The following is an 11,769-nucleotide window of genomic DNA, read 5'->3' as shown; positions in this document are numbered from 1 at the left end:
CACACGGAGACCAAAATGTCATTGATTTCCTTTGTTCTGCTTTGTCCTATTTTGTCTTTCTTTATTTCTTTTTTTTTTCTACCAATGTCGTTTCTTTGTGTTGCGCCGCATCAGGTGTTGACAATGGCCAGTAGAGGCTAAAATTCCAAGATGGGACTATAATGCCATACCTTAGTAAAGTTCTACGGTTATTCTAGTATAAGTTTTGCACTAATGTAGGATGCAGCGAGGACGATAGAGTAAGAGCCAGTCGAAGCATCAACCAGAACAAAAAGGAGGATATAAGGAGGACAAAGATTATAGTGATAACGGTAATGATAAGATTAGCAAAAGTTACTCACGGTCCTTCTGGAGCCAGGATAACGCGAGCGGATACAAGGACGATACTCTCCCAATGAGTAACTGAAGGCCGTTTTGTGCTACACCTGGAGTATTGGTGAAGGAGATGTTATTACGATTGTGAGACTCTGCGATTTCCCCCCGGTTGAGATGAATGACTGTATCTGGCCAAGTTCCCAATCCATCAAAGATATGGGTTGCATAAATGATGGAGGCATTACGAGTGGTTGTTTCATCGTAGAGGAAATTAAGAAGTTTCTGTCTCACTAGAACGTCCAAATCAATAGTAACTTCGTCTAATAACAGCAAATCAAATGGTTTAAGTAGACCCATTGCCAACTGTACACGACGACGCTCGCCGTCGGAACATTTGTTCATTCTCCAATTGACGTCGATCTCAAGTATGTCAATGAGAAGGGCCCTACGTTCCGGGAAATGGGACCCACCAACGGACTCAACCAATTCATGGACACCAATGTCACGTTTGACAATCTCATTGTTGGCCCATTCTGTCCCCAAGTAGACGATATTCTTCTCATTCAATTTCCAGTTCTCACGTAGGTTGAAAGGGTCAATGCCAAAGAGCTCAATCTCACCACTGGAAATGAGTTTCTTGCCTGCTAAGATCTTCAACAAGGTGGACTTACCTGCTCCATTAGGTCCCACAAGGAGAATCTTCCCCCCAAGAGGGAGTGTAAGGTCGATGTTATGCAAGCCCTGTGTGGAGTTTGGGTAGGCAAAGGTGAGAGATCTTGTAACAACAGACATGGTCCTATTATTGGTATAGCTGGAGAGACTATACGGCCCAATGCTAGTTGTAATGGCAAATATAGTCTTGTTAGATCCATGTACAATTTGCACACACTGTAAGGAACGGTGACAATTTTTGACATGGAAAAAAAAAAGGTGAGCGCGGTAAAAAAAAAGGGGGAGCGTGATAAAAAAAAAAGGCGAGCGCGGTAAGAAAAAAGAAACGTACATGAATTTGAACAAACTCTCATCCAAAGGGAGACATTGAACAATATTGAAAATAAAAATACACATATCTAGTGTACACATTGAGTCATTGTACACTTAGAAGATTGGGTGTTTATTTTCTTGGCAGAGAGTACATTAGTGAGAACCAAAGACAAACATATACAAACATTCAAACGCATTCAAACACTCAAACACTCAAACATTCAAACACATATAAAGAGGTAACATAAATATCGTATACCAGATGAAAGACATTACGCCAATAGTGGCCATACCACATTCACCCTCGGTATACAGCGTGGCATTGACAAGAGGCCCACAATGGATGTTTACCGGCGGCGAAGACGGAATGATCCGCAAGTACGACTTTATTGCAAGTGTTGAGGGGAAGTCTCCCCTAACTCTCTCACAACGACACCAACTTGTAGACAGTGTCCATTATGGTGGGGTCATTTGCTCCTATTGGGAGAACGAAGTTCCTCAATCTAAACAAGCCTTTCTATCTTCCACCAAGGTCAAAACCACTACAACTAATACGGGCACAAATACGTCGTCATCTTATTATGAGCCCCATCTCTCCCCCGTGTATTCTCTTTATGCACAGCGAGAGGGCCACTGGCTCTTGAGTGGTCTTAGTAATGGTTCCATTGCACTACACAGTGTACGATCACAAGAGGGTTCAATACAATGGGTTTTTCAACAAGGACATACATCCACTGTTTCTGCTCTGGCCAGTTATAATGATAACCAAAGTTTCCTTAGTGGAGGTTGGGACCGCAAGATCTGCGAATGGGATTTGAACCAAGGAGTCTTGAGCCGGGACTACGATGGTATGAGTGGACAAATCAGTGTCTTGGAATATTATACGGGACAAGGGTTTATGAGTGCCAGTATTGATGGAAGAGTCTGTCTTTATGACATACGTTCTAATGCCAATAATGGCAATGGCATTGTACAGATCCCACTGTTGAAGGGGACGCCGCCGTGGTGTATGGGTGCTGCTGTGTCTCATATGGACGGTCCATCTGATTGTAATGTAAGTTCTAATACAATCGTATGTGTTGGTCGTCGAAATAGTACTGTTGAAATTTGGGATTTACGTAAATTAACCAACAATTGTGAAGATCAACAAGGGGGGGCAACTCCATTGGATATATTAAAATTACCCCCCGCTAGTGGACCCGTTAGTTCTGTTAGTATTTTCCCCCCTAAAGATAATGGGGGTAATTCACAATATATAGCCGTGGGGAGTCAGGATGCCGTTAGAGTGTGGGACCGCAACACTGGGAAATGCACCATTCTCCCCGGCCATGCAGGCGGGGTTGTTTCTCAGTTGGCCCATGACGAGAATGGGAAGTTTTTAGTTTGTGCAAGCGGTAATCGCGGATGGGCGGGGAAAGCGGGGGAGATGGCGTTTATTTATGAGGTTGATGGGGGGGATGCGAAAAGTTAGGATTGTCATTGTCATTGCCAGAAGGGGGGGGCAATCAGTACAAGTTTAGATGAACGATGTAGACGAGATAGATGATGTAGACAAAATAAACAAGTCATTGGATAAACAAGACATTGGATAAACAAGTCATTGGATAAACAAGACATTGGATAAACAAGACATTGGATAAATGAGTGATGAAATTTCGGTAGAGCGGTTGATCCTTTATGAGAAGATGGCTCAGCGGAGTTCGGGGGATTTATTTTATCACATATTTGAATGACGTCTAATGGAAGGGCTATCTATGCAATTACCAGTTGGAATGAAGAGGAGAGAAGAGGACAATGCAGATGGACAGTTAGAGCTACAAGGGTTCTATGAAGGGCAATTGGTATTTAACCATGTAGGGTTCCTCTAAGATTTGGATGTATTGTAGTGTGTTGTCGTGTTAAGTTTGTCTTTGAAGGACATTGTAGGACCATCATCATTACTCATCTCTTGACATTGACATTAATATTAACATTAACATTAACACGTTGAACCCATAATGCGCTTATCGAAAATGGCCCGCCAATTATACAAGTATCAAGAGAAGTTACCCTCCTTGCCCGTGCCTCCTCTACAACACACGTTGGAGTTATACAAGGAATCCATCAAACCCTTTTATAAAGATGGTGAACGAGATACAGAATATATAAACTATGCGGCAATTATTGATAAATTTGCCATTGATGAAGGTATCAAACTACAAGAGAAATTAATTAAGTTTGCCTCAAATAAGAGAAACTGGTTAGCCGAATTTTGGGATAATTACGCTTATTTGGAATATAGAGACCCTGTTTCACCTTTTGTCTCGTATTTCTTCAACCATGGAGACGTTAAATATAAGAACGTCCTTTCTAATGATCAGTTACTCAAATCAACCTTTATTATTCTCAAAGTTTTAGAATTCTCCAAATCCATTGAAGACGAATCATTAACTCCAGAACTTGTCAAAAATTCCCCATTTTGTATGGAATCCTTTAAATGGATGTTTAATAATTCTAGAATTCCAAATGCGAAACGCGACATTAATGTCAAATACGATCCTAAAGAGGGTAGGTTTGTAATTATCTTATCAAAAGGTTGGGTATTTAAATTGTTCACTCATGATTCAAGAAATGATGAAATTTTATCATTTAATGAGATTTATAATCAACTCATTCAAATTGAGAAAACTTGTAATTTAAGGGGGGAAAATCCTAATCCTATTGGTATATTGACTTCGTCAAATAGAGATGAATGGTTTGAAAATTATCAAATATTATCTTCAATTTCAAGTCAAAATGTTTCCAATTTATTAGATATCAATAAATCATTGTTTGTTTTATGTCTTGATGATAATTCCCCAACTACCATTGAGGAGAAATCAAGAAATTCTTGGCATGGAAATGGATTTAATAGATGGTTTGATAAACCAGTACAAATGTTTGTATCGAGAAATGGAAATTCAGGGTTTTTGGGTGAACATTCCAAAATGGATGGAACCCCCACTTTGAGAATGAATGATTGGTTGGTTGAAGAGATGAAAAATTTCAAACTCTCCCCATCCGATTTAAACAGAAATGACAATATACAATCCATTGAATTGAAATTCGACATTAATGGAAAATTGTCCAAAGAAATCCAAAATCAAATGGTGAAATTTAAAGAAACTGTTGGTTCCTTAAGTATTAAAACTTGGCAATATTTTGGTCTTGGTAAAAATGACATTAAATTGTTTAAATGTTCACCAGATTCATTTGTTCAGATGTTGATCCAATTGGCATATTATAAATATACCGGGACTTTGAAACCAACCTATGAATCTGCTTCAACTAGGAGGTTCTTCAAAGGTAGAACCGAAACTTGTAGGAGCGTATCATTGGAAGCCCTCCAATTTGTCAAAGACTGGGAAAACCCAACTGTCCCCGTGGAGAGAAAATTGAAATCCCTCGATTTGGCCTTGAAATCACACAACAACTATATCCGTTTAGCGTCCAATGGTGAAGGTGTTGATAGACACCTTTTTGGCTTGAAGCAAATGGTTGAAGAACAGACCCCTATAGTGGATAAGTTTTTCAATAACCCAATCTTCAACTATTCCAGTTACTGGTACCTATCAACTTCCCAATTATCCTCGGAGAATTTCAACGGGTATGGCTGGTCTCCTGTTGTTCCAGAGGGTTTGGGCTTGGCTTACATGATCAACTCAGACTGGTTACACATCAACATCACTGCGTTCAAGGAAAACCCAATGAACCTAAAACCGGAGGAAATGGCATACTACCTAACAGTTGCTGTCAATGAACTAAAGGATGCATTGTCACAGAAGAAGTTGGACCCAAAACTTTGATTCCACTGTCCTAATGGATATTCTATAGTTTTCTGTTGCTCTTGCTTCGTTATATTTTTTTCTCTCCCTTCCTCCCTCCTTCCTCTCTTTTACTTTTTTCTTTCATGAACTTCCCATTTGATATGGGGCCTTCTCCTTGTTCCCTCTTGTCTCTCACACGTTTTTGCTCCCGTATTTGTTTGTTTTTGTTTTTTTTTGTATATTGATAAACCGAAATTTTTGTTATTGAATCGAGTGGCTCGTCAAATGTATCAGCGAATACGATAATCTTGATATTTTTTCCCCTTAAAAGAGCTTTCTCCGTGTTGTTGCTCCCTCAATTGAACATGAAAAAAAAAATTATCACTAACATATTTTCATTTTTTTCCTTTTCTATTTGAACTTTTTTTTTTTCAGTTGGTTGTTACAGTTTCCATTAGTTGGTGGAAATTGAGAAAGTCGTATACGTTTCTTCCAGTCTCTGAGTTCCGCATCTTCGTTCGCCCTCTTGCCCCCATTCAACCATGTTCAAGAACAGATCCACAAAGAAAAAGTCGCTGTCTACAGTTGACAACTTATTGTCCACGTATCTGCAAACCTCCGATAAGAAGATCTCCAAATCCGTGAAGCATAATGCGTCGAGCATCTTGGAGTCCAAGGCGCAATCACAGAAGAAGCGTTCCAAGTCAGAAATGAAGAAGTTCAAGTTGAAGGAACGGAAGCTGCGTAACAAGAATTTGAAAAGAAACCAGATACTGAATGAGAAGATTGACATGCTTACAAAGCTGCAAAATGGTGACGATAAGCTCATAAACGATCTCGTTGCACGGAAAATCGATGCTCTTAAAAGACTCGACTCTATAACCAGCGACTCCGACCTCCAGGAGCTGCAGAATGATGTGCTGAATCTAATATCTAAGGAATCCACAAAGGACAAGCTCAAAAACTCCAATGAAAGAGACCAGCTACGTGCACGTATAAGCAAGCTCGACAATTTCAGCGAGAAGGTCAGCAGAGGCTACATATCAGTCAACGGTCTCACACCTGGTCTTGCGCAGCCGGGCGATGACAGCGATAGTGAGGAGGACGATGATAACTACAACCAAGAAACCCAAGAGAGTAGTCAGCTACGGAATTTCAGGGACGATTTCGACGACTACAACTGAACAACTATTCAATGGATATAGATAGATAGATAGATATATATATATATATATATATGTTTTTGTATGTACATGTAAATCCTCGCAGCTCTTCAACAAGGATGTGAATGTTTAGTGCATGTTTAGTGCACACTTTTTACATGTTCAGTACATTTCCAGTACCTATTTAGCACATGTCCAACTTGCAGGTTCCCGCATTTCTTGTCTCTTGTCTTTCCTATATACATGCATGCAGACCCCCTTTTATTCGTCCCTTGGCTTCCCCTCGTTCTCTAGCGGAAGCTCCTTCCTTGCCTCGTCCAGCATGGGCTTTATCCCTTGCTTCGCAAGATGGATATCGATGCATCTCTTGTAATCGTCCCAAAACGTCTCGCATTCGTTTTGGAGACCCTTGCCCTTAAGAAACTTCTCTGAATACCACGTATTGAAACAGGTATCGTACTTCTCCTTTAATTCATTGCATTCCGGTGCAAAAGACGTAGACATTATGTTCCCCATATCTCCTCTCCTATTGCAAAGCTCGATTTTTATCTCTCTGTCTCTCTCTCCCTCTCTCTCTCTTCTTCATCTTCCTCCCAAATAGGTGTCTATGATAGTCATTACAATCCCACTTGTCGTCTCTACCAAATTTGGCATCGCTGCAAATATATCAACTTCAATTGCCACTTTCCTAAAGAGGCAATCACGCACATCGCCGCCGCGTCGCTCTGTCCCCACGGCGTAATTGCCGCATTAGGAAACGACGCGCTGCGGTTTCCTCTTTGGGGAAAACGTAATTGGGGGAGAAAGGAGGTAGGGAGGTTCCTTGGAAATTTCAATGGGAAACGCGTGTGCAGACGCGTTTTGGCGTCTCTTTTTTTCGTGTTGGCATTGTCTTTAGGGGGAAGTTATTAACTTACTGTATGTAGTGCACTTATGAAGGAGACGCAACTGAATTGAGGACCACATGAAGGTGTCTTTTCACCATGTTCTTACCCTCTTCTTACCCTCTTCTTTCCCTCCCCTGTTCCGTTGTTGTATTCTCTACCGTCGTTTAGTTCCACTGATATCACTGCCCACCTACATTGTGACAAAGAGCCACTCCTTTTTCGGTTTATTAAGCAGCCAAAGTTATGAATCCATTAGGTATAGTGCTGTTGCTGTTGAGTGCTATTGCTACGGCTAATCCATATGTTGGATTCCCATTCAGCCAACAACTGCCCAATATTGCACGTGTGGGAGAAAATTATCAGTTCACTATAAATGAACAAACATTCAAATCAGATTCTAATTCACAAATTACTTACAGTGTCTACGAATTACCAAGTTGGTTGCATTTCGACACCTCGAGTTTGACCTTCTCCGGATTACCCTCGGATGCAGACAAATTGGGGACTATCAATTTCATACTTGAAGGGGCTGATAATCAGGGAAAGTTGAACCAATCCTGTTCAATTGTACTATCTGATCAGCCGGCTCCGATATTGAACGAAAAGGAACTGGTTATTCAACAATTGGGAGACATCGGCACAACCAACGGGTACAACGGTATAGTGTTCAAGCCACAAGAACCTTTCAAGATCACCTTCGATAAGTCAACATTCCAGATCCCTTCAAGTTCCAGCAACCATATTGTGACTTACTATGGGAAATCTGCCAATCGTACATCGTTGCCGAGTTGGTGCTTCTTCGATGAAGACAGTTTGACTTTCTCAGGTACCACACCTCCAGTGAATTCAGTCAATGCACCAAGCTTAGAATTCGATTTGACTTTAATCGCAACCGATTATAATGGATATTCTGCCGCTTATACGGATTTTAACATTGTTGTTGGTGGCCATCAACTGTTTATCAATGGCACTTATAACAGCTCAGTCATGGTCAACCCAGGTTCAAAATTTGATGTGGATTTACCTCTAAATCTCATCTATCTCGATAACCAAGTCATAGACACCAGCCAAATTGATAGAATCGAAAATTCAAATGGCCCAAACTGGATCCAAATAACGGATAAATCAAAACTAGTTGGCGATGTTCCAGAAGACCAAACGGATAATATAGTCGCCAATATAACCCTGTTTGATATCTATGGGGATTCCGTTTTCATGAACTTTGATATTAACGTGTTGCATGAAATCTTCAACGTTAATTCGTTGGATAATGTGACTGTTTCAAATGGAAAATTCTTTGAATACACATTACCTGATTCCATATTTCATAATAAGACGGCTACGGAATTGGACGTTGTATTCAGTGATGAATGGCTAACTTTCTACCACTCAAACAATACATTTATTGGTAAGGTTCCCTCAAATTTTCAAAATTCCAAAATAACTCTTAATGCCAGTATAAATAGCTTAAAACAATCTCTAAGTTTTTACCTTATAGGTAATCCAACAAAATCAAGTTCTCTCTATTCTTCAAAAACTTCCTCATTTTCTTCAAGGACAAGTGGTTCCTCTTCAAGAAACAGAAGCTCATCCACCACTAAATTGTCGGTCTTGAAATCATCATCATCGCCATCATCATCTGCATATACATCAACATCAGCTGGATATTATTCGTCCTCCTCTTCACCGTCGTCATCTTCTCTCGTTTCTCCTATTATGTCTAAATCTTCCAATACCAAAGGTTTGGCTATTGGGTTGGGTGTTGGTATTCCTGTTGGAGTTATAATACTGGCAGCCATACTATTCTTCTTTTGCTGTTTTAGGCGTCGGAAGAATAAAGATGATTCGGACGTTGATGATACCAATAATGATACTTACATTAATGATAATGAAAAGGGGTTCTTACCTAAAGATAATAATTCGTTCCTTTCATCGGATACGCTGAACGGATCTACCAAAATAATGGCTGCTAATAACTTGAGTAATCTAGAAAAAGACTCAGATGTGTCTTCGTATTACTCAACCAACCAATCTACCTTAAATGATGGCACTTTATATCAAGCTGCTAATACTCAGATGAGTACTGACCAATTACTGGGTAACGACAGTGATCCAGTAGTCACAAGTAAGAGCAATGCTAACAAGAGTGGTGTTTTTAATTCATGGAGGAAATCATCTTCAAATCTGAAAACAAGGGATTCACTGAATTCTTTGGCAACTGTTGCAACCAACGATTTATTAACCGTCAACGTTGTAAACGATGATCGAGTCCGCAAGAGTCAAATGAATTTGCCTTCAATATCAAAACTCCGAAATTTATCTTCGAGTTCGAGTTCCCTATACAACTCCTCATATACTAATACACCGACAAATTTGACATTTTCGAATTCAAGTTCAAACCACAATAGTAAAGAATTCAACTCAAATTTAGAGACTCTAAGAGAAAATGACTTGTCTAGAGAAAGTTCCTACAATACTTTATCTTCTAATCCCCAATTGGTTGAATTCAATGAAAGTGGTTCCCTATCGAGGAAAATTATTCAAAGGGAAGAGAAGTCATATCAAGGTGAACTATACAATGTAAGTGATGATATCAGCAACCATTCTTAAAACAAGGAAGATACACACACAGAAGAACATCCAAACCATGGACCAGGAGCCCGGATTCCATTTGAAACAGCCAAAAAATTACAGTTTGAATCTGTACCATATACAACATAAGATACTTTCGTTTATTACCCTTTCCCGATCTTTTTTTTAGCTTTATACTATGTGTTAGATTAATTTAATTTATTTATGTTAATATTATGTTTATGGATAAGTACTTTACATTCCAAATAAGTTCTAAAAGGTGCATTGGCTATTCTTGGCCTGTCAACCTCAGTTGTTCAGCATACGCTGCAGTATCATATGCCCTTCTTCTACCTTCCACATAGTCCATCATTTCACCATACGATTCAGGAACAACGGAGCAGTATCCTGGGTTATCGAATCCATCAACGTCTCTAGGAACAAAGAAACTGTAGACGAAGGTACCACTTGGGGTAGATGTGGTAGCATCACTCAAGTCATTAACCTTGGTGTCCACCTTAACTTGAATCAAAGTACCTGGTGATGAAAGTAGCTCCTTATCGTTCTTGGACATTTTGTTTGCTGATGTGTCATAATCCTTCATTAATTTGGATATGACATTGGCTGAGTTTGCATCTTCTTCAACGTCATGGATGTGTTCGGTATAACAAACTTCAGCTTCCATAGATAAGACACAGCCAACTGGAACGGGTGCTTTAAAGGTCGTATTATCCAATGATATAAATCTAGGATAAGATCTTGAAAAAGCACCTGCTGCACAATATGCCAATTCAAAGGTTTGTCTTAATAAATAGCCTCCAAATATAATACCATGTCTATTTCTATATTGAGGTTGTTGGATCTGGGTAGCCGACAGTTTGGTGTCCTTCATCAGCTTTAGATTTTTCGGTCTTTCATTCTTTGGAATTTGGAAAATTTTTTTGGAAGAATTGTATAGGGAATGAATGATTTTGGACTCGTCTGCCGTTGGTGGATTTTTATCAAGTGCTGAAACTTTAGCTCTGAGTTTCTTTGCAGCGTTATGAGATTCTGCACGTTTGTATTCGATCCATTCCAGTTCATTGGTAGGTAACAATTTGTTGATTTTATGGGCCTTATGAGTTGCTGGGTTTCTAGCAACAAAGGTGAAGTTGGCAGATAAGAAGCACTTGCTTGCGGCAGTTTCGACAATCTTTGGAGTTATTGAGTGTGAATCTGGTAATGCATCTTCATAAGCGTAACCTTTAATTGAGATTTCCATGGAGGAATTACCTGTATAACTACAATAGCCGACAATGAGGAAGTTATACTTGTCAATTTCATCGATGGTTTTGGTGACATAGATTCTGTCGATGGATGCAGTGACATTCATTGGTTCTGCAGGTTTACAATGCTTAGCAGCAACTCTACCGGCCAAACCATCCAAATCTTGAAACAAATGACCAAATCTTAGTCTACCCGGCGCATTGATATAGAAATCACGCAAAGATAAGTCATCCTTGAAAGGTAGAGGTATAAAGGAGAACGAATCTTCTCTTGTTTTCTCAATGACTTTTTCCGTCTTCACGTCGTCCATGGTCAAGGAGTCGATATTTTTACCCTCTTGTTTCCTCAATCTGTCCTTCTCCAAAATCTCCCACCAGGTAACTCTCTGTTTGGATTCAATTCTCCGTTGGAAATCAATGGCGTCAGTTAGAATGGTCGAGGTGGCGTCGGCAGCATCTTCAGGGAAATTCGAATACTCATTGACTTTATAGGTATCTTTCTGAGAAGAGTTCCATCTCTTGATGGTTGACGATAACCCAATTTGGATACTCCTCTTGTTAATTATTCTTGTAGTATTTGAAAGCATTGCTCTTGTCTGATGTATGCAGAATAACTCCAATGGCACACAGCTATATTAGACACTGCAGTAGGAGTAAAGACGGGGGGAATACCAGCTACTTATTCATCAATGGACATTCTTCAACTTCCTTCTTGTACCCATATCAGCAGGTGGGGTATTAAATTTTGCTGTGCTTACAATTTATTAGGAAATCCGAACTCGGATATTTTCTCTCCGAG

General features: G+C 39.8%; 7 protein-coding genes across 7 annotated transcripts; 4 read left to right on the top strand and 3 right to left on the bottom strand.

The window, feature by feature from the left end:
- Nucleotides 1-333: 333 nt before the first annotated feature.
- On the bottom strand, nucleotides 334-1,398 carry C5L36_0D00500 (uncharacterized protein; the record flags this gene model as incomplete). Its single annotated transcript, XM_029466928.1, has 1 exon — nucleotides 334-1,398. The coding sequence occupies one exon, from the start codon at nucleotides 1,396-1,398 to the stop codon at nucleotides 334-336; it is 1,065 nt and encodes a 354-aa protein (XP_029322788.1).
- Nucleotides 1,399-1,561: 163 nt separating this feature from the next.
- On the top strand, nucleotides 1,562-2,770 carry C5L36_0D00490 (uncharacterized protein; the record flags this gene model as incomplete). Its single annotated transcript, XM_029466927.1, has 1 exon — nucleotides 1,562-2,770. One exon carries the CDS (start codon nucleotides 1,562-1,564, stop codon nucleotides 2,768-2,770), a length of 1,209 nt encoding a protein of 402 aa, XP_029322787.1.
- Nucleotides 2,771-3,296: 526 nt separating this feature from the next.
- On the top strand, nucleotides 3,297-5,123 carry C5L36_0D00480 (uncharacterized protein; the record flags this gene model as incomplete). Its single annotated transcript, XM_029466926.1, has 1 exon — nucleotides 3,297-5,123. One exon carries the CDS (start codon nucleotides 3,297-3,299, stop codon nucleotides 5,121-5,123), a length of 1,827 nt encoding a protein of 608 aa, XP_029322786.1.
- A 503-nt stretch (nucleotides 5,124-5,626) lies between these two features.
- On the top strand, nucleotides 5,627-6,268 carry C5L36_0D00470 (uncharacterized protein; the record flags this gene model as incomplete). The annotated part of the gene is made up of 1 exon (XM_029466925.1): nucleotides 5,627-6,268. One exon carries the CDS (start codon nucleotides 5,627-5,629, stop codon nucleotides 6,266-6,268), a length of 642 nt encoding a protein of 213 aa, XP_029322785.1.
- Nucleotides 6,269-6,508: 240 nt separating this feature from the next.
- On the bottom strand, nucleotides 6,509-6,763 carry C5L36_0D00460 (uncharacterized protein; the record flags this gene model as incomplete). Its single annotated transcript, XM_029466924.1, has 1 exon — nucleotides 6,509-6,763. The coding sequence occupies one exon, from the start codon at nucleotides 6,761-6,763 to the stop codon at nucleotides 6,509-6,511; it is 255 nt and encodes an 84-aa protein (XP_029322784.1).
- Nucleotides 6,764-7,377: 614 nt separating this feature from the next.
- C5L36_0D00450 (uncharacterized protein) lies at nucleotides 7,378-9,744 on the top strand (the record flags this gene model as incomplete). Its single annotated transcript, XM_029466923.1, has 1 exon — nucleotides 7,378-9,744. One exon carries the CDS (start codon nucleotides 7,378-7,380, stop codon nucleotides 9,742-9,744), a length of 2,367 nt encoding a protein of 788 aa, XP_029322783.1.
- A 250-nt stretch (nucleotides 9,745-9,994) lies between these two features.
- On the bottom strand, nucleotides 9,995-11,557 carry C5L36_0D00440 (uncharacterized protein; the record flags this gene model as incomplete). The annotated part of the gene is made up of 1 exon (XM_029466922.1): nucleotides 9,995-11,557. The coding sequence occupies one exon, from the start codon at nucleotides 11,555-11,557 to the stop codon at nucleotides 9,995-9,997; it is 1,563 nt and encodes a 520-aa protein (XP_029322782.1).
- Nucleotides 11,558-11,769: the final 212 nt, after the last annotated feature.

The sequence above is a fragment of the Pichia kudriavzevii genome, chromosome 4, assembly GCF_003054445.1.
Source record: "Pichia kudriavzevii chromosome 4, complete sequence".
NCBI lineage: Eukaryota > Fungi > Ascomycota > Pichiomycetes > Pichiales > Pichiaceae > Pichia > Pichia kudriavzevii.
The sequence above is the reverse complement of the archived record's forward strand: the minus strand, read 5'-3'. Positions and strand labels throughout refer to the sequence as shown.